The sequence below is a fragment of the Hirundo rustica genome, unplaced genomic scaffold, assembly GCF_015227805.2.
Source record: "Hirundo rustica isolate bHirRus1 unplaced genomic scaffold, bHirRus1.pri.v3 scaffold_86_arrow_ctg1, whole genome shotgun sequence".
NCBI classification, from domain to species: domain Eukaryota; kingdom Metazoa; phylum Chordata; class Aves; order Passeriformes; family Hirundinidae; genus Hirundo; species Hirundo rustica.
Window position 1 is genome coordinate 103606 of NW_026690714.1, and position 21146 is coordinate 124751.

Below are 21146 nucleotides of genomic sequence, written 5' to 3' on the forward strand. Positions count from 1 at the left end.
CAATATCCCAGCTCTGCCTGTCCCAATATCCCAGCTCTGCCTGTCCCAATATCCCAGCTCTGCCTGTCCCAATGTCCCAGCTCTGCCTGTCCCAATATCCCAGCTCTGCCTATCCCAATATCCCAGCTCTGCCTGTCCCAATATCCCAGCTCTGCCTATCCCAATATCCCAGCTCTGCCTGTCCCAATATCCCAGCTCTGCCTGTCCCAATGTCCCAGCTCTGGCTGTCCCAATATCCCAGCTCAGCTCCCGCTGCCATCCCCGGTGTCTGTGGCTCCATCTGGCCCCGCTCGCTGTCCCAGCGCTCACAGGGGGTCCCGTCCACGTCCCCACAATCAAGGACTGGGGGACCCCCAGGCTGGGCTCCAACACCGCCACTTCCAGGGACTGCAGTGAGTGGAGAACTGCGGGGACACGGTGATTTGGGGGAGCTGGGGGACTGAAAGTGGGAGTTTGGGGATCCAGGGGGGTTACAGGTCAAGGAAAGGGGGGACTGGAAGAACTGGCTGAGCTGGGAAGGAGGTTCAGGGGCTCAGAGTCAAGGAAAGGGGGTGCAGGGACTGGGAGAGGGGGGATGGGGTGTCCAGGGAATCCTGTGCCCAGGAAAGGGGGTGCCAGTGATGCCTTGAGGGGGCTGACCTGGAACAGAGACTAGACAGAGCTAAAAGAATAAAGTAGTTATTCATTAAAAGGCCTTAAAAGGATACACCTTGGGCAGAGCAAGAGTCTGGCCAGGGCTACACCCAAGATGAACCCAAAATGGTCACAAAATGGATGACCAGTCATGAGGTTTCACACTTTGATAAGTTTTTGGTCCATCTTCATATCAGGGTTAATTGTCCAATTTCAGCTTCAGGGTCTAAAGTCTCATCCTCCTCGTTTGCTCTCTTCAGTTCCCTCTTGTTTCCTTTTTGGGCCTGAAGCTTTTAAGGGTTGTCCTTGGTCTCAAGCTGGAGAAGGATTTATTTTGTCTACCTGCCCTGTGAAGAGAACTTACTGAATAGGAAGCTCAGAGTTCCACACCAAGGCAGCACAGAACCTGAAAAATATGAAACCTAAAACTTAAGGCACCACCGGGGCTCCTCAGAGTGAGGAAAGGAGGGGCTGGGAAATGCAGGAGTGGGGGCCCAGGGGTCCCAGGGTCAGGGAAAAGGGTGGGTCTGGGGCTGGGAGAGGCGGGGTGCCCGGGAATAGGTTGTGTTGGTACCGGATAAGGGGGTGCAGGGGGGTCTCAGTGCCAGGCAAAGGGGTAAAAAAGCATCTCGGTTCTCAGGAATGGGGGTGCAGGGGGGTCTCAGGGTCAGGGAAATGGGGGGGCAGGGACTTGGAGAGATAGAAGGGAGTTCCAGTGGGTCCTTGACGCCAAGAAAGGGGATTCCAGAGTTTCCCAAGAAGGGGGGACCAGGGTGGGGAGACTTGGAATGTTTGGGAAGGGGGAGTTTGGGGGAGGGGGGGTCTCTGGTTTTGAAGAAAGGTGGGGCTGGGGGTTGGGAACGGCAGGAATGGGGTTCCAAGGCATTCCAGGGCATCCCAGGGTCAAGCACACGGGAAGATTGGAGGCTGGGAGCCATTGGATGACCGAGAATAGGGGAGCGGGGGGGTTCTGATGTCTGGAAATAGGGAGGGGGGGGGTGTCCCTGTGCATGAAAAAGGGAGCAGGGGGGTCCCGGTGCCGGGAATGGCGGTTCAGGGTCCCGGTGCCGGGGGGACCCACTCCACCCTCGCCCCCCCAGGAGCGCCCCCAGCCCCAGCGCTGGAGCCATCGCGCTGTTCCCACACGATCCCAGTATGATCCCAGTATGATCCCAGTACAACCCAGTCACTCCCACTCCTGGCATCCCCCCTCACCCCTCTCTCATTCCAGCCTGTCCCGGCTCCATCCCCGCTGCTCCCGCGGGCTGCCAGGGGTTCAGGGAACGGGGGAGGAGGAGGAGGGAGGGAGGAAGAGGCGGAGCGGCAGCAGGAAGCAGTAGGAAGAAGAGGAGAGGAGGGAGCGGGCAGCTCCAGCGCTCCCTGAAGCCGCAGAAGCCCCGGGACCATCGTCCCCCATCCCGCAGGTGCCCGGGGAGGGGGAGCTCGCCCCAAATATCCCGGGGTCCCTGGGTTTGGGGTTTTTTGGGGGGTGTTTGGAGCTTGCAGGGCTCCAAAGCCGAGCTGCAGATGCCCCTCGGGGGGACATCGGGGGCTCCCCGGGAGGTGTTTTTGGGGGGTCCCGGTGGCGGTGGCGGCAGAGCCCCGTTGGGGGCGGGGGGATGCGGGTCCCCCCGCGGTGGGGGTTGGGCTTCCCGGGCCGGGCGCTCCGAGCTCTGCCGGGGCCACGTGGGGAGCGCGGGAGCGGCGGGACAGGCGGGGGGACACCGGGTTTGGGGAGCCCCGGGAGAGCTGCGGCTTCCCTGAGCGGGACTGCGAGGAGAGGAGAGCCCCAGAGCCCCAAAGCGGGGACCCCGAGAGGGGGGACCCCTGGGATTGGCGGGACCCCGGCGGGGGTGCTGGGGCTGGAGGGGCGGGATGGCCGGGAAAGGGGTTCGGGGGTCCCGGTGCTGGAAGTGGCTGCTCCCAGTGTGAGCCCAGTTGCTCACCCCATGTGGTTCCAGTTTCCCCAGCATTCCCAGTATAAGCCCAGTCATGCCCTATTGTGATGCAGTTTGCCCCCAGCATGGTCCCACTTGCTCCCAGTTCTTCCCACTTTCATCCAGTGTGTTCCCAGTTCTCCCAGTTGCCCCTAGCTTAGCCCCAGTCACTCCCAGTACTATCCCAGTATGAGTCCAGTACAATCCCAGTTTCTCCCAGCAGGGCCCCAGACACTCACCCTTGCCCCCAGTTTTCCCCAGCCTGGTCCCAGTTCCCCCCAGCACATTCTCAGTGGCTCCCAGTGTGGTCCCAGTCACCCCCAGCATGCTCCCAGTCACTCCCAGTTCCTCCCAGTTGCTTTCAGCATGATTCCAGTGGCTCACTGCCACTCCCAGTCAATCCCAGTATGAGTCCAGTCATCCTCAGTGTGATCCCAGTCTAACTCAGCATGGACCCAGCTGCTCCCACTGTGATCCCAGTTGTTGCCACAATAGTTCCAGTTGTCCCCAGTTCCTCCCAGTATGATCCCAGTTGTTCCTAAAATAGTCCAAGTTCCTCTCAGCATGGTTCCACTCTTTCCCCGTTTCCCCCCCCTCAGTCCCACCTGTTCCCAGTGTGGTTCCCGTCACTCCAGTATGGTTACAGACACTCCCAGTATATCCTGGTTGCCCCAGTAAGGTTCTAGTTACCTTGGAACGATCCCAGTCTTTCCCAGTTACTCCCAGTTGCCTCCAGCATGATCCCAGTTGCCCCAGTTGTGGTCTCAGTACTCTCAGCATGGATCGACTACCTTCCAGTTGATCCCAGTTGCTTCCAATGTGTCCACATTTTCCTCCCAACATTGGGCCCAGTAGCTCCCAGTAACCCCCAGTCAAGATCCATCACACCTGCTGTAATCCCAGTGGCTCCCAGGATGATCCCAGTTGCACCCAGTCAGCCCCATTATGGTTCCAGTCACAGCCAGTACCCTTCCTGACACTCCCAGTCTGGTTCCAGTATAATCCCAGTCACCCTCAGATACTCCCCATACTATTCCAGTCTCTCCCAGTATGATCCCAGCTAGTTCCAGTAGGACCCCAGGATGGGCACAGCTGTTCCCATTATCATCTAGCGTGGTTCCAGTTACCCATTTACCCCCACTGTGGTTTCAGTCTCTCCCAGTGTATCCCAGTTGCTCCCAGCATTTTTCCAGTCACTCCCTGTTGCACTCAGTTGATTCCAGTCTGATGCCAGTTGCTCCCAGCCACTCCCAGTCACCCTCAGTGCAGTCCCAGTTGCTCCAAGTATGATCGTGTATGATCCCAGTGTCCCCGAGCAGGACCCAGCCTCTCCCACAGTGATCCCAGTAGGACCCCAGTTGCCCCCAGCATGGTTCCAGCTATACCCAGTTACCCCAGTATAGTCCCAGTCACTCCATAGATGATCCCAGTCCCTCCCAGTCCTGCCCTGTTGCCCTCAGTGTAGACCCAGTCACTCCCACTCACTCCCAGTTGCCCCCAGTGTGGTGTCCCAGTTCTCCCCAGCATGGTCCCAGCTGTTCCCAGTGTGGTTCCAGTCCCCCCGTTATGGGCACAGACACTCCCCAGAATATCCCAGTTGCCCTCAGCATGCTCACAGCCATTCCCAGTCAGTTCCAGTTGCCCCACTAAGGCTCCAGTTAGCTCAGTGCAAACCAGTCACTGCCAGTGATGCCACTCCTGGGATCCCCCAGCCCTGTCTGCGTTCCCCCCAGCCCAAATCTGCCGAGAGGAGCCCCAAGGGCTGGAAGTCCCCAGCCAGGGTCCCCAGCAAGGCTGGAGGAGCAGAGCCCTGTGTCCCCCAGGAGCCCAAAGTGGGGAGCCCAGAGAGGGGGGAGCGCCGCGATTGGCGGGACCCTCAACAGCCTGGAGAGGGGCAGGGGGGGACTCCTTGGAGCCCCTGCACCCCGAAGCAGAGAATGAGGGGAGAAGGGACCCAAGGGACTTGGGCAGGAGGAACCCCCTAACCCAATGTGCCCATACATTGTATCTTTTCCCCAAATCAAGATTTCCCATTCCCAAACCTTGGCTGGATGGAGGAGAAGACTGTGAGGAAGAAGAAGATGCCACAGAACAGCCAGGCAGGTGAGGAGGAAGTCAGTGCCTCTTTCCCCCTCTCTCCTGCTCCATCTCCCAGCCCAGCATGGCCCCCGGCTGCAGGACAACCCCAATCCCGACGCTGTCCTGCCAGGAATGTTTTGGGGGAATCTCCTTCCCCTTCCCTGTGGCATGGAGGTAAATCCCATCCCCTCCTTGTCCTTTCTCCCCCAGATAAGGAGCTGAGGATGCAGACGAGGGAGGACAAATCCCCTCAGCAGAACCTCGTGGAAGAGGTCATTTTGAGCAGCTCCACGGTGCAGGAATTCAACAGGGAGGAAAAGCGACAGAGATCCGACAGGAGGAGGGGCTCCAAACCCATTCCAGGGTACTCTGAGGAGGAAAGACCCACCCTGTGCCAGGAAGGTGGACAGAGCTTCAGCCAGGGCTCGGAGCTGGTGGTCCATGAGCAGCATCATGACAGGGAGAAGCCCTACAGGTGTTTGGAGTGTGGGAAGAGCTTCAGGTGGAACTCCCTCCTGATCAAACACCAGCGCATTCACACAGAGGAGAGGCCCTACGAGTGTCCCAAGTGCAGAAAGAGATTTCACACCAGCTCTAATCTCCTCCTGCACGAGCGGATTCACACAGAGGAGAGGCCCTTCCACTGCCCCGACTGCAGGAAGGGCTTCAAGCACAACTCCACCCTCATCAGGCACCGGCGCATCCACACTGGGGAGAGGCCCTATGAGTGTGGGGAATGTGGGATGAGCTTCAGCCACCGCTTCAACCTGATCCGCCACCAGAGGATCCACACCAGGGAGTGGCCCTACGAGTGTGAGCAGTGTGGGAAGAGCTTCAGCCACAGATTCAGCCTCATCTACCACCAGAACCTCCATGCTGAGGAAAGGCCATACAAGTGTGGGGAATGTGGGAAGGGCTTCAACCAGAGGTCCCTGTTGAACATCCACCAAAAGATCCACACTGGGGAGAGGCCCTACGAGTGTCCTGAGTGTGGGAAGAGGTTTCAGACCAGCTCTAGTCTCCTCGTTCACGAGCGGATTCACAGAGAGGAGAGGCCCTTCCGCTGCCCCGACTGCAGGAAGGGCTTCAAGCACAACTCCCACCTCATCACCCACCGGCGCATCCACACTGGGGAGAGGCCCTACGAGTGTCCCCAGTGTGGGAAGAGCTTCACCCAGAGCTGTAACTTGACCCGACACCAACAGAGCCACCAGTAAGGGAAGCCCTGTGAGTGCCCCAATTGCAGGAAGTGCTTTGTGCGAGTCTCCAACTTCATGCCCATCTGAGGACCCACTTTGAGAAGGGCCCTGGTGACCCACATTTCCCCTGACCCACAATGGGAAGACACCTGTCCCTCTCCCTGCCCTTGGCAATGATGTGAGGTGGGACTGAAGAACATGAGGGTCTGGCCATGGTCCCATCATTGTATTTGATCCCATCTCAGGTCATTGCCAGGGGCAGGAAAGGGACTCTCTCTCTTTTCCCAAGGACAAGGGTGTCCTTTCCCAGCAGGAGAAAATACGTGGCTGGGAAGAGCCAGTCAGTGTTGTTGTAGTTTTCCGTGTATATCATTTGTCTTATCCCTTCTGTTACCAATATTGTTTCTGTTCCTATTTGTTCCTTATCTTGTTGCTGTTCCCAGTAAATTGTTCTTATCCCAGCAATGGATCTTCATCTTTTGTACTTTCTATAAGAGCCTGGAGAGCAGCGAGCAGTGGCACGGTTTTAGCAGGAGCACAAAATTGGGGAATCCCATTCCTTAATCCCAGCCCGTGGAAACCGAGCATCCCAGCTGGTCCCAGCCCTGGTTGCCCTGGTAGCAGCCTTGGGAGCGGGTCCCTGGCTGCAGGCTGTGGGAACCTCTTCACTCTGGTGCCCAGGGACAGGACTGGAGGGAAGGGCTGGAGCTGAGTCGGGGCAGGTTTAGGTTGGATGTCAGGAAAAGATTTTTCCTCCAGAGGCTGCTGGGGCACTGAACAGGCTCCCAGGGAAGGGTCACAGCTCCAGGGCTCTGGGAGCTCCAGCAGCGTTTGGACACTGCTGCCAGGCCCAGGCTGGGCTGACCCAAGGCAGCTCCCATTCCTTGTGATGTCATGGTCAGCAATAAACTGAGGGGAAAGAAGGGCGATGGGGGTGGCGGTGAGGGCTGTGGATGTCTTTTATTGAGACATTTCTCATACCAAGCACAAAGTACATGTACTCCATCCTTTCCTGCCAGGAGCTGGCTGGACATTGTCTGCTGATGGGAAGTAGAGAATTGATCTCAGTTGTTATTTCTGTCCTTACACATGTGGCCTTTGCTTTTTGAGGCCCTTGCTGAGGAGGATGGTCACAGCACGGACATGCAGCAGGACAGTGACCAAACTGCCCGAGCACTCCGGCCTTGCACCCACAGAAGGGCTGGGAAGGGGAGTGTGGAGCTGGGAAGAGCAGATGTGGAAAGAGCCAGGGCCATTGTCCCTGTCTGTGCTGGCTCTGCTGCGAGCCTCTTTCCTTCCCATCTGCAAAAGATCATTATTTTATTCAGATGTGTAGGGAACAAAGCTTTTGAAAGTCATTGAGATACTGAATAATGGCAGATACTCATGTAGAAATGCTGTGAGTAGTGAAATTCGTTTGTGGAAAACATAACAGTAGGAATGTATTAAAAAATGCAAAAATGGAAAAAAAGGACACAATGTCTGAGATTGAAATAAGTTATATTCAGAAGGTTCTGCAGAAGAAAAGAGGCAGGTTTTTGCTTCTGAAATCCAGCCAGCAGTTTCCTCATGGACTCCACGAGTTCCTTATTCCTCAGGCTGGAGATGAGGGGGTTCAGGGCTGGAGGCACCAGCGAGTACAGAACTGACAGGGCCAGATCCAGGGATGGGGAGGAGATGGAGGGGGGCTTCAGGTGGGCAAATAAACCACTGCTGACAAACAAGGACACCACAGCCAGGCGAGGGAGGCACGTGGAAAAGGCTTTGTGTCCTAGGAGGCCCCACTTTGCCCAAGGAGAGCCTTGCATCCATGAGATTCCCTGTTGTCACAATGCTCTGCTGGGTTCCATGGGGCTGTGCTGTGTCACAGTGGACACTGAGCTCCACGTGCCCTGGCACTATCCAAGTGGCACCTGGCTTCCATGAGGCCCCGCTGTGTTTGCAGTGGACACTTGGTTCCCCAAGATGTCCTTGTGTCACAGAGCTCTCCTGGTGCCATGAGGCCCGGCTGTGTTGATGCCTTCAAGAACCCAGAAATAAAGTAACAGCCTTGGAGATAATATTATAGAGGAGGTAATAGAAAGGCTGATCTTTATTGGAGGCCTCCAAGGGGCAGATATGGAAAATGTCCACAAAACGCCCAGCCCCCCAAAGGGTGAATACAGTTCTATAAATTTAGCAGATTAGCACATTTGACAAAAATCACCAATTAGGAGCACAGGTGGTGAGGCATGACAAAATTCCTTGCAAGAGTCACTCTGTCCATGACTGGACACTTCAGGCACAGCAAGGAAGGAAAGCAACAACAGAACCAAACAAAATCCAGGCAATCAAACCAGAAACGAACCGAGGACTGTCCCTGTGTGTGTGACAAGAGGACAGTGAGGGTAAGGATAAAAGGAACACGGCCTAAAAGCGTCACAGAGCTCCAACTTAACAGGACATGACTTATACCCTAACCTTAACTTACACCTTCAACTTCACAATTTAGCAAAAGAACAGCACTTGACAGTATTTATCTGAACTTAGAAACTATGACTTAACCATTTACAGAGGAATAGTATTTAACTTAGCTTATAACTTCTATTAAACCTGGAATTATGGTAAGGCACTTCACAAAGCACTGACTCAGAAAACTCTAAACCCTACAACTTCAAGTTATCCAGATTTTGAGAAGAGGAAGTCAGGAGAAGGGAGAGAGAGAGAGATGCACAAGTCCAGACCTTGGATCCAGCATCATCTCAGCTGCTGTGAGCTCCGGGGCCGTGGGACGTGTCAGTGTCACACCTGTGTCACAGCCTCACCTGCTCTGGCCCCTCTCACAGGTGGGGTTTTCAGGGTGCCAGGGGCTTGGCAGCCACTTTGGGGCTGGACCAGAGGCTGCAGTGGCTGGGGCTGGGGCAGTGACCATCCCAAAACCACCTCAGAAACCTGGGATGCACCAAAATCCCTTCAAGAATGTGGAATACCCAAAAACTCACTCAAGAACAGGTTCCCCCTCCCTTCATCATCCCAAACCTTTGGCTGTCTCATTCCAGACTTCACCACACCCTCCCAATCCCCACCCAAACCCATCCCAGCTCTCCTGGACATCAAGACCCCCTTCCCAAGCCATATTTCCCTTATCCCACCCCTCCCAATCCCCATCCCACCCATCCTGCTCCACCCAATGCTCACCTCACCCATCCTGATGTGCATCCCACTTTGCCCAACTCCTTTCCAACCCCATTTCACACGGAGGGGCTGAGGAATTAAATAATTTTGGGGTGGGATTAAGTAGTTTTCAGTGGCAATGAGTGTTTTTGAGGTGACAGATCAAACCCTCTTGTCTCTTTGAGCGATAAGAAATGGAGACAACCACATCAAATACCCTCAAATCCTCCCAAGTAACACTCAGAGTCCCAGATTCTTTAGAAACACAAGTAAAAAGCGAGCATTGAGATGGCTTTGATGAATTTGTTGATTTTCAGCCCAATTTTGCTGGTTTAAAAGGGAGGAAGATGAATCCAAAGAATATTAGGGACCACCAAACTAAATGACCACCAGCCCAGTGTCTTCCCAATGTGGGTCCCCTGATGGGGGATGGAGTTGGAGCAGTGCAGGAAGCTTTCCCCACAGTCGGGGCACTCGCAGGGCTTCCCTTACCGGTGCCTCCGTTGGTGTTTGGTCAAGTGAGAGCTGTCTGAGAAGCTCTTCCCACACTGGGGACACTCGTAGGGCCTCTCCCCAGTGTGGATGCGCTGGTGCCTGATGAGGTGGAAGTTGCGCTTGAAGCCCTTCCTGCAGTCGGGGCAGCGGAAGGGCCTCTCCTCTGTGTGAATCTGCTGGTGCACGAGGAGACTGGAGCTGGTCTGAAACCTCTTCCCACACTCCAGACAGTTGTAGGGCCTCTCCCCAGTGTGGATCATTTGGTGGATGATCAGTTGGGACCTCTGGTTGAAGCCCTTCCCACATTCCCCACACTTGTATGGCCTTTCCTCAGCGTGGATGTTCTGGTGGCAGATCAGGTTGGAGCGCTGGCTGAAGCTCTTCCCACACTGCTCACACTCATAGGGCCGTTCCCTGGTGTGGATCCTCTGGTGGCGGATCAGGCTGAAGCTATTGCTGAAGCTCATCCCACATTCCCCACACTCGTAGGGCCTCTCCCCAGTGTGGATGCGCCGGTGCGTGATGAGGGTGGAGTTTTGCTTGAAGCCCTTCCTGCAGTCGGGGCAGCGGAAGGGCCTCTCCTCTGTGTGAATCCGCTGGTGTTTGAGGAGGTTGGAGCTGGTCTGAAACTTCTTCCTGCACTCGGAACAATCGTAGGGTCTCTCCCCGCTGTGAATGATCTGGTGCTGGACACGGGTGTTGCTCTGGCTGAAGCTCTGTCCACTTTCCTGGCACAGGGTGGGTCTTTCCTCCTCAGAGCACCCTGGAATGGGTTTGGAACCCCTCCTCCCACAAGGCCTCTTTATCTTTTCCTCCCCATTGGATTCCTGTGCCGTGGAGCTGCTCAAAAGGGCCTCTTCCATGAGGTTCTGCTGTGGGGATTTGTCCTCCCTGGTCTCCATCCTCAGCTCCTTGTCTGGGGGTGGAAGGACAAGGAGAGGATGGGATTTGCCTCTGTGCCAGAGGGAAGGGGAAGGAGATTCTCCCAACACATCCACAGCAGGACGGCGTCCGCAGCGGGGTTGTCCTGCAGCCGGGGGCCATGCTGGGCTGGGAGATGGAGCAGGAGAGAGGGGGAAAGGGGCACTGACTTCCTCCTCACCTGCCTGGCTGTCCTGGAGCATCTTCCTCTTCCTCACAGCCTCCTCCTCCATCCAGCCAAGGTTTGGGAATGGGAAATCCTGGTTTGGGCAAAAACAAGGGATGAGTATGTTGAGTTTGAATGTCCCTCTGCTCAAGTCCATCTCTACAAGTCACCAGACATCTAGAGTCCCTAATAGCCTATCAAACACCAAGAGCAGCCCTGAAAATTCCTTTCTGGAGTTTCCTGTCTCTGGTCTCCCTGCCCTCCCCAGGCTGCTGAGAATCCCAGGAATCTGAAAAGCTCCCCCCTTTTCCATTTTCCATTTAGGAATGCTGGGAGTTTTGGGGTCCCAGGGTCCCTTCTCCCCTTATTCTCTGCTTTGGGGTGCAGGGGCTCCAAGGAGTCCCCCCTGCCCCTCTCCAAGCTGTTGAGGGTCCTGCAAATTGCAGCGCTCCCCCCTCTCTGGGGTCCTGGGGGACACAGGGCTCTGCTCCTCCAGGCTGCCTCTGCCAGCAGCCGCCACTGGGACCCCCCAATGTCACCCCAAGGGCCATTTTCCACCCAGCTTTGGAGTTCTTACTTCTCCAAACATCTCCAACCAAAAAAATCCCAATCCAGGGACCACTCAGGATATCTGAGCTGAGCTCCCTGTCTTGGGCTGGTAAGACAGGGGTCTGCTACGGAAGGCAGGAGCCTCCCTTGAAATGGAAAATACAACGCCCCTCTCTTTGAATTATAATATTGAAATTAATGGGCTCTCATGCAAAGATATGGCAATAGGAATATCAGTTCTTCAGTAGGAAAATTAAACTAAAAGTGCAGTAGTAAAAAAAACACCACCAAAAAACCCCAAAAAATAAGACTCAGAATCCAACCTGACACCCAGGTAGTCAGGGTGTTGCTTGCAGTCCAATCAAATCGTGGCTGCAGTCCTCCTGGAGTGACAGATGTGGTTTTGTTGAAGCAATGATCTTGTAGAAGGGTGTAGTTTTCCTCTGAAGGTCCAGTGGTGGTGTAGATGGGTCTGGTCTTCCTCTGGGAATCCAGTGGAAACCAGGCTGCTTCTGGTGCTTTAAATCTCAGATTATATCCAGGTGGGAATGCTTGGCTCCTCCCTCTGGGTGGAGCATCTCACAATGGGATGATGTAATTTTATCAGTCATGCAGTGAGACTCAATGGCCCATTAACAGAAGATATCTCCCTGGAGGGAGGATGGGTCATGGAAGAGATAAGGAACACTGCCCCATTTGGTTTTAACAGCTGGCCCATTAAGAGAAGATCCCCCTCAGAGATATGAGGGATGGGTCATGGAAGAGATAAACAACCTGCCCTCCTGGTTTTAACAGATGGTAATAGAATACACTTTTTTGGTTACATCTTGCATTGCAAGACAGGGCTTGAGGCTCCTTGCCCAGGCTCTCTCCAGAACATGCCCAGGCCAATGCTCAGCAGAGAAAAGCCCCGTGAGCAGCCCCAGGGTGGCCGTGGGCAGGCTGGGGGCAAACAGCATGGCTGGGGCTCTGCAAGGTCCCTGGGGGAGATGGGAAGGAGCAGCAGAGCAGGGGCTGATCCATCCCCACTGCGCTGGACACCCCAGGGCAGCGTCCCAGAGCGTCCTCATGCACCTGCCAACAACATCCCCCCTCTGCAGCCCTGGCCTCTCCCCCAGCTCACACAGGTGCCGCATCCTTGCAGGCACAGACACGGCAGCACTGGCTCAGGAGCCCCTGTTTGCACTGCCCAGAGCAGGCGTGAGCACCCCCATGGTGTTGGTGTGGGGAGATGAACCTGAGGGAGCACAAATGCCATCAGCCCCTGGGGCCAGGAAGGGCTGGGGGACAGCAGGGAAACCACTCAGGTTTGTGGTGGCCTCTGAAGTCAGCCAGAAAGTTTGTTCCCATGAGCTGTGAGTTTCCTGTGCCACTGCAGATGTTGTTGCTCAGAGCCAGGGCTGCCTGGCAGCCACCCCCAAACTGCCCTCAGCATTTCCTTTGCATGACCTTGGCTTTCTTTACCCTACCTGGTACAAATTCCTTCCTATTGCCCACCTCTGTTCCCTGCACTGCCAACAGCCCATCCCTGGTTGCCCTTTCCTCTCTGGCCCCACTCCCCATTTCAGTTCCTGAGTTCCTGGCACCATGGGAATGTTCCTTGGGGAGCAGGATCATCCTCCAAGTGCTTCAGGAATTGTCTGCAGGCTCCTGCAGTGCCTCGTGCTGCTCCCTTGCCAGAGGCACCACAGGCCAGGGGGGCACATCTGGGCTGCTGTGTCTGGCTGTGGGGCTCCCTGTTCTGGGCAAGGAGGAGGAGCTGCAGAGGCTCTGCAGGACTGACAGGATGGGCTTTGGGGCTGTGAGGAGAAGCTGAGGGACCTGGGCTGCTGGACCTTCTGGAGAGGAGGCCCAGGGCTCATCCTGCAACTGCTGCAAGGGTGGTTTCAGAGAATCACAGAATCAGCCAGGTTGGAAAAGACCTTGGACATCATCAAGTCCAACCTTTGCCCTGACATTGCCTTGTCTTCCCTGAGCCTCCTCTTCTCCAGGATAAACAGCCCCAGCTCCCTCAGCCACTCCTCACAGGATTTGTGTTCCAGACCCCTCACCAGCCTTGTTGCCCTTCTCTGGACACACTCCAGCCCCTCCATGTCCTTCCGAAATTGGGGCACCCAGAACTGGACACAGCACTTCAGGTGCTGCCCAACCAGTGCTGAGCACAGGGAAACAATCACTGCCCTGGTCCTGATGGCCACACTGTTTCTGATCCAGGCCAGGAGCCATTGGCCTTCTTGGCCACCTGGGCACACTGCTGGCTCATGTCCAGCCTGCTGTCCATCAGTCCTTCCAGGTCCCTTTCTGCCTGGCCACTGTCCAGCCACTCTGTCCCCAGCCCGTAGCACTGCAGGGGTTGTTGTGGCCAAAGTGCAGGAGCTGGCACTTGGACTTGTTAAACCTCACATTGTTGGATTTGGCTTCCTGGATCCAGCCTGTCCAGGGCCCTGTGCAGAGCCCTCCTACCCTCCAGCAGATCCACACTCACACCCAGCTTGGTGTCATCTGCAATTTGTTAATGGTGGACTCGATCCCCTCACCCAGATCATCAGTGAAGACATTAAACAGGACTGGGGCCAACACACATCCCTGGGGGACACCACCAGTGCCTGGACACCCACTGGATGCAGCACCAGCCCCAGCACTCTCTGGGCTCAGCCTCCAGACAGTTCTTCATTCTCCCAGCAGAGAGGGAACCTGCCCAAGCTGTGGGCTGCAGCTTTTCCAGGGAATGCTGTGGCTCACGGTGCCAAAGGCTTTGCTGCAGTCCAGGTAGACACATCCACAGCCTTTCCCACATCCACCAGGTGGGTCACCTGGGTATAAAAGGAGCTCAGGTTGGTCAGGCAGGACCTGCCCCTCCTCAACCCACGCTGGCTGGGTCTGATCCCTCAGCCATGCTGTAGGTGCTGTATGATGGCACTTGAGGTGATCTGTTCCATGACCTTGCCAGGCACCAAGGTCAGGCTGACAGGCCTGGAGTTCCCCAGATCCTCCTTCCAGCCCTTCTTGGGGATGGGCTCACATTGGCACCTCCAGTCCTCTGGCAGCTCCCCAGTGAGCCAGGACTGATGAGAAATGATGGATAGCAGCTTGAGGAGCTCATCCCCCAGCTCCCTCAGCCCCCAAGGATGGATCCTGTCTGATCCCATACACCCATGAGCATCTGAGTGGCTCTGCAGGTCACCAGCTGCTTCCTCCTGGATTACAGGGGCTGTTCTGCTCCCTGACCCCATTCACCAGCTCAGGAGGACATTTGTCCTCCTCAGGAGGATAGGGATGAAGAAAGAGCCATGAACACTTGTGCTGAGATGCTCCAAAATCCAGAGGGATGGTGGAGAACTGGGAAGCAACAAGTTCTCACAGACATCACAGTGATGGAAGCCCTTGGTGTGAAGTTCCCTGAAGGAGCTCCCAAGGGAGTTGATGCTATAATAACTAGTACCAGAAGGCACAAATGTAGTAACACTAGGAGATGGCCTATATCACCCATGGGAAATGGCTTAGAAAAAGATAAATATATATATTTATATATACTATTTATTATGGCATATATAAAATATATAATATGCAGCATTATATATTATAAATTACATATTTGATACACATAAATAGGTATTATTCTAGGCATTTTGATAAATATTTTCCTTTCATATAGATTTGATATATTCCTCCAACTCGGGGGAGTGAAGATGTACTGCTGTTGAAAACCTTCTGCCCACACAGCAGTCAGCGCACCGGGCTGTGCACGCACACCCACCCACTGCCCTTGTTCTTCTCGGCATCTTGGGGCTGCTGTGGGCACAGAAATGGGATGAATTTAAATCCACACTCGTCCAGCCTATCATGAACACTGATGTGGGAAGGCACAACACAGAGCTCTCAAATCACATAACTTTCCAAAAACTAGAAAAGCTGCTGAGCATCGGTAGCCCAATTGTGAATGATTTTCCTGACTTGGTGAAACTGGAGTGTTAACTGTGGACTCCATCCTTGATTCAAATCACCTGCCCTGACCTGCAGACAAAAGCACCATCACCAGCTGTCATGGGTTAGTACAGTTTGGTTTTTTAGTTATAAAAGAATGTAGAATAATTCTCCAGGCCAGGACCTGGGAATTGCTTTGGAAGAGAGAGGGACCTATCAGAGAGTTAGTTGGAATATTGGCGTCTGTTCTGACCACTGAAATTGTTGGCTGTGACTTTGGGAAGTACCGTATAAAACTCTGTGCATTTCCTGTCAGTGAGTCCTTTTTCTTCTTCCTTTGGCCAGAGAGAGACAGGTAACATCGAGTTGGGCCTGCTGCTCCCCCCTTTTGGGGGGAGCTGGCCTGAGGCCTGGCTGGATACCATCGGCTCCCGGGTGTGAGGGGAAGGAGAGGTTGCTGCTTTACAACAACTACTTTCTCTAAACTATGCTGGAGCAGGGAGAGATCTCTGCTGAGCCCCTGATAAGAGCTATGGGCACCATTTTGGCTGAAGCCACCCCGATTTACAGCGAGGGGTAGGCTGAGAAGGCATTTGTGATCCTGCCTCGTTTTTTTGTGATTCTGGACTGCCTGAGTGCTACGATTTCTGATGTTTCTATGAGTTCTCCTTCCTTCATCAGCTTGGCCTTGAACATCTAACACCACGAGCTACAGAGGGAGAGACAAAGACTGCGAGCAGATTTAAGCCTTTCTTAGCAACATGAAGCTTCCAGAGCTTAGCCCTTCTCTGAGAGAGTAAGAAAGGACAGAGTGAACATAAAGAACAGCACGATGAAGTCAGTAAAGCAAGAGTGAAAAGACTATTAAGACAGAGGGTTGAAGAGTTGGTTGTTCTATTCTTACTTGAGCTATGAAAATGAACTCTATATTTAGATCATTCCTTTAAATCATGGGAAAGATATGCATTTGGGGAGATGATTGTGTTAATTTGTGTGTAGATTTAAGCAAAGGTGTTTGTGATGAACTGAGTAATATCCTATAAAATGCTTGAACAGAGATAAAGATGAGAAGCTCTTGCGCCAGTGAAGAAGTGAGAAGATATCTCTGTACCTTGAGGTGAAGAATCCTCTGCTTTGGAGTTATTCATCTTTAAAAGGTGACACCCCAGTATGCAAAAGTCTAAGACCCATGACCCATAAGCAGCTTGGGAAACTGCTCCTGGGAGGGTCACAAAGGCAGGTTTCTCTGGGCGGTTGTTTTTGTAACAGTTTGAAACCCACAAGAGAACTGTTCTAAGTTGTCAGTGGGATCCATGACTCAAAAGGATACTCTTCTCCTAATGAATTGATGAAAGACTATTGTCAGATAGTGAAACTGACTGAAAATTCCAAGTTTTGTCTCTTTATGTTGTTTTGTAAGAAAGTGAACCATTTGTAAAGGGAGGGAAAAGTGTTTTTTAAAGTTTCATTCCATTTTAGTTTTTTTCCAACTTTCTGTTTTTCTATTCTTTTAGTGTATGTTAATAAACTATTTGTTAATTTTAAAGTTAAGCCTGCTTTGTTTTTCTCCTAGTCTCTCTCTCACAAAAAGAGTAAGTACCAAGACTAAAATTTAGTGAATGTGAAACCACTACATTAATTTGTGTTTCTGCCTAGTTTAAAATTAAAACTATTACATCATTAATGAAAGAGGAACATGAAAAAACACATTGGGGAATAGATGATTTGTATAATTATTTGAAAGATAGAATTATAACTAGAAATTTGTAAAGTATAGGTGACTTGCCAATGTAGCATTTGCCTCCAAATTAATCCCAAAAATATTTTTAAACCAAAGCTTGGGCTAACTGGGAAAAGATATGTACCTGGGCAGCAATAGCAAATTGATTTTTCAGAACTACCCAGGAAAGGAGGGCATGGATACCTATTGGTATTAACAGATACCTTTTCAGGGTGGCCAGAGGCTTTCTCTACCAGAACTGCCAAAGTGCAAGAGGTAACCAAAGCAGTGTTATAAGAAATAATACCATGCTTTGGAGTCCCAGCCACAATGTTTTTAGAGAGGGGGCCATATTTTATTTCAAAATTGTACAGCAAATTAAGCAGCAAATTATATAACTGTGCCTCAAACCAGAGAACTAGATGTACCAGTACATGATGTACAGCCTGGGGATTATGGATACATTAAGTCTTTTGCAGAAAAGCTGTGAGACCATGGTGGGAGGGACCATTCCAAGTGCTCTTCATCACCTTTACTGCAATCAAGATCAAGGAACAAAGCACCTGGATCCATCACTCCCAAGTGAAGAAAGCTCCTGAGGGACTATGCAGAGTTATACCAGGTGAAAATGAACTAAAATTAAAACTTTCTTGGAAAAATAAATAGGGTGTTGGTAAAATGATAAGTATAATATAATAACATTTTGAAAAATAGGAAAGCTTGTAATTGTAATAGACAATCAAGTAGGTATAGCCTGGAAAGTTGTGGCATTAATGACCATCGCTATAGCCACAGCTAATGCAGCACCACTGCATTATAATGTGACTGGTAAATAGAAGTGCCAAGGGAAAGCTTATGATTTTATCTCCTCTAAGTCTCTGATTCAGATGCTAAAAGTTACAAATGCAACTGTGTAAGAAAACTTAATATAACTTGTGCATTTGCAACTTTGTCAAAATTGAAGAATGTGATTTTTCTTATTAGGCACATATTGTGTCCCACCAAGATACAAAGGCAAACTTGACTACAGTTCAAGAAATATTGCCTGTGCCTATGGGGGCATCGCACAGAAAAAACATTCCCCCCTCCTCCCCAAGAAACACTAAAATCTCCAGCCATCAGCCCCTGCCACAGGAAAAAAAAAAAAAAAAAAAATTCAAAACACAAACCCAGAAACCAGCCACTTCCACCCTGTCCTCGTGCACCTTACCAGGGATCCCAACACCGTGGGAATGCCCCCGGATCGGGACAAAAAGCTGCTCCCATGGAGGCACTTGCAACACCCACCTACGGCCCGGCCCTGGCACACGGCTCCCGGCAGCTGCCCCGCTGGCGCAGCCGGGGCTTTGGAGCAGGGAGGCTCTGCGGGACCCCCCGGGCTCTGCCCCCTCCCAGTCCGTGCCCGCCCTGGGGCTGACCTTCAGCCCGGGCTCTCTCGCTGTGCCCGGCTCCTGCACAGTCCCCGCTCTCAGTTCCTTGGCACCCTGGGCTCTCCACTGGGGCTCGGAGAACACCCGGCAATGGAACCTTGCCCTGAAAAGGAACAATTTTTGGTGCTCCCTAGCCGGGCATGAACTGAAACTTTGTTCCTTTTGCCTCGGTGCAGAGACCCCAGGGCATTTTCTGTGCAGAGTTCCAGACCTCAGCTGGAGAGCTCTCTCTGCAAATGTCATGCTGCCAGGACTCTGTCCTTGCTGTCACCTGCTGTGGCTGGGCATGAACAGAGCTCCTGCACTTGCATTTCCAGCTGCTGTGCAACCAAAGCTGAGGGAGCTGGAGCTGCCTGAATGCAACAACTGGAATATGAGCCTCTCTCGAGGGGGAAATCTCCCCCTCCTGTGCCAGCCTGTGGCAATGCTGCCATTCTCTGCTGCTGCTGGGGCACTCAGGGCTCTGGCTGAGCAGGAAAGGTGACCCTGAGCCAGGAGCTTTCCTTGGCTGCAGCAAAGCCTTGGCACGCAAAGACCTTCCTGGTCCTGTGCCCTGGGCCAGGAGGGATTGTGCCATGAGAGCTGAGCCTAAATTTCTTCTCCCAGGCAGCTTTAGGACATGGAACGTGGAGAAGGCAGAGCTGAAACTCAGCTGTCAGCAGTCCTCCAGAAGGATCCTGTGTGTAAAGCAGCCTGAGAGCAGCGTTTTCATGTGAGGGGAGGGGAATTCAGAGCCCTTTTCTCACCTGTGGGCTGAGGGTCTGCACTTCCAGTGGCCCTGCAGCTGCCAAAGGGGCCTTTTTCATTCAACTGAGAACAGTTCTGCTGAAAACCTGTCCTAAACCTGCTTTTCCTGCAAATGTGCCCAATGAGCCCTCATTTTTTGCAGCCCCAGGTCTTGTGTGCCTGCAGGTGTGAGAACTGAGAGATGGAACAGCCCTGCTGAGGGGAAGATCTCTTTTCGTTTTTTGTTTTTTGCTTGGGATTTTTTGTTTGGTTTGGTTTATTTTTCTGTTCTTTTGTTCTGGTTGGTTTTGGGGGCAGGTTTGGGTTTTTTTAGGTTCTCTAGGATTATTTTCCTTTTTTTCTTTCAGATCTTTTTTTGGTTGGTGGGAATTTCTGGTTTTGTATGGGGTTTTTTGTATGTTCATATTTTTGTCCTTTTTTGTCTTTTTTGTTTATTTTTAATAACCTCCCCCTGGAAGCCCTTGGCAGAGCTCTGTAGCTCTATCTGATGCTTGTCTGTGGCACTGTGGAGGTGGCCAGGGGGACCTTCCCCGAGCTGTGTGCACAGCAATGCACATCAGCCCAGGCCGGGGGTGCTCAGTGCCCGGTCAGTTTTGCTGTCTGGGTGTGGCTCTGGACGCTTCCCTTGGAGCGTCTCCAGGCAGGGAACACTGGAGCTGTCACCACCGTGGTGTCACAGAGAGGGGAACGCTGGGGCTGTCCCGCTCCTGCCCCGGCCCCAAGAGCTCTGCCAGTGCCTGGAGGAGACACAAAGGCTGAGCCCAAGGGAGAGAACTGCAGAAGGGGCTGAGCTGGGAGGGAGGCAGCAGGATCATGGAGTCCAGGCCCTGGCCCTGCACAGACAGCCCAACAGTGGCAGCCTGGGCATTCCCAGGAGCAGTGTCCAAAGGCTCCTGGAGCTGCGGCAGCCTCACAGCTGTGACCATTCCCTGGGGAGCCTGGTGAGTGGTCAAGGCCCCTGTAGGGGAAGAAGCTTTTGCTGTTCTCCAGCCCGCAGCTGGCCTGGCCCAGCCCCAGCCGTTCCCTGGGGTGCATTCCCTGCTGGCCCTGAGGCAGAAGTCTCAGCTGCCCCTGCTGCTGTCCCTGGGCAGGAGGCGCAGCCCCCGAGGAAGCTCTGAGCTCCGTCTGCTGGGCTGCGGCCGAAGCGAGCCAGTGCCGGCAGAGCTCTGGGGAAAGGTCCCGGCCCTGGCTTGGGGCTGGGCCAGTGGCCCAGGGAGCAAATCAACTTGCAGCTGCTGCCCCAGAGCAGGGAAGAGCAGGAATTGCTGGCTGGGAGAGACTCTTGCCAAGGGCCTGCAGCGCCAGGACACAGGCCATGGCTGGACACTGCTTGGGGCCAGGGTGAGCTGAGATGTGGGGATGGACTTGTTCCCTGGGAGGGCGGTGGGGCCCTGGCACAGAGTGGGAGGAAAAGCTGCGGCTGCCCTGGAATGGCTGGAAGCGTGCAAGGGGATTGCAGTGTGAGGGTGGTAGGAAAGTTGGGAGGAGTGGGGATTGGAATTGGGGGATGGGGTGGTTTGGGCTCTTTGAGTAGGGGAGTAGAGGGAGGGAAATCAAGAAGCAGTTTTTGAAGGCTGATGGTGCTTTTAGGAATTTTGAGGCCTGGAAGTGTCTTCTGGGAGGTTGCTGTGAAATTGGGAAGGCTGAGTTTAAGGTGTTGTGCTGTGCAGGGCTGAGGTGGAGGGGCAGTGATTTTGGGAGGGTAAGGACACCTGCTCCCAAGAAAGAAAGGAAGAAAGAAAGAAATGAGAGAGACAGAAGGAAAGAAGGAAGGGAGAAGGGAGAAGGGAGAAGGGAGAAGGGAGAAGGGAAAAGGGAGGAAGGAAGGAAGGAAGGAAGGAAGGAAGGAAGGAAGGAGGAAGGAAGGAAGGAAGGAAGGAAGGAAGGAAGGAAGGAAGGAAGGAAGGAAGGAAGGAAGGAAGGAAGGAAGGAAGGAAGGAAGGAAGGAAGGAAGGAAGGGTTTTAAATGAAGCTCTATATGTCTAATTTAATAAGCAACAACGTTGAATTTAGCAGCAATGCAATTTGATTTAAGTAGCATTTTATAATCAAGCATATACAAAATTCAGCAGTGATTAATTAAAGATAAGTAATGTTCAGAAAAGGCATAAGTAAAAATGACTGGGGTACAGAGGGGGGTTTTCACCCTACCTCTAGTACAAAACAGAGTAATCCAACTTAATCTTATATACT

At 53.1% G+C, this 21146-nt stretch overlaps 1 protein-coding gene, 2 long non-coding RNA genes and 1 pseudogene across 3 annotated transcripts; 2 read left to right on the forward strand and 2 right to left on the reverse strand.

The window, feature by feature from the left end:
* The window catches only part of LOC120748189 (zinc finger protein 850-like), a 122020-nt pseudogene that overhangs the window by 40448 nt on the left and 60426 nt on the right, over positions 1-21146 (forward strand).
* Positions 663-1925, reverse strand: LOC120748193 (uncharacterized). Its single transcript, XR_005699324.1, has 2 exons — positions 1849-1925; positions 663-980 (listed from the first exon to the last, which is right to left on the reverse strand). It is a non-coding gene; the product is annotated as an uncharacterized LOC120748193 (long non-coding RNA).
* Positions 1972-4959, forward strand: LOC120748195 (uncharacterized). Its single transcript, XR_005699327.2, has 3 exons — positions 1972-2057; positions 4596-4673; positions 4860-4959. It is a non-coding gene; the product is annotated as an uncharacterized LOC120748195 (long non-coding RNA).
* On the reverse strand, positions 9090-11621 carry LOC131378474 (zinc finger protein 239-like). Its single transcript, XM_058419142.1, has 3 exons — positions 11456-11621; positions 10599-10677; positions 9090-10412 (listed from the first exon to the last, which is right to left on the reverse strand). Exons 2-3 carry the CDS (start codon positions 10648-10650, stop codon positions 9490-9492), a joined length of 975 nt encoding a protein of 324 aa, XP_058275125.1. The 5' UTR covers positions 10651-10677; positions 11456-11621; the 3' UTR covers positions 9090-9489.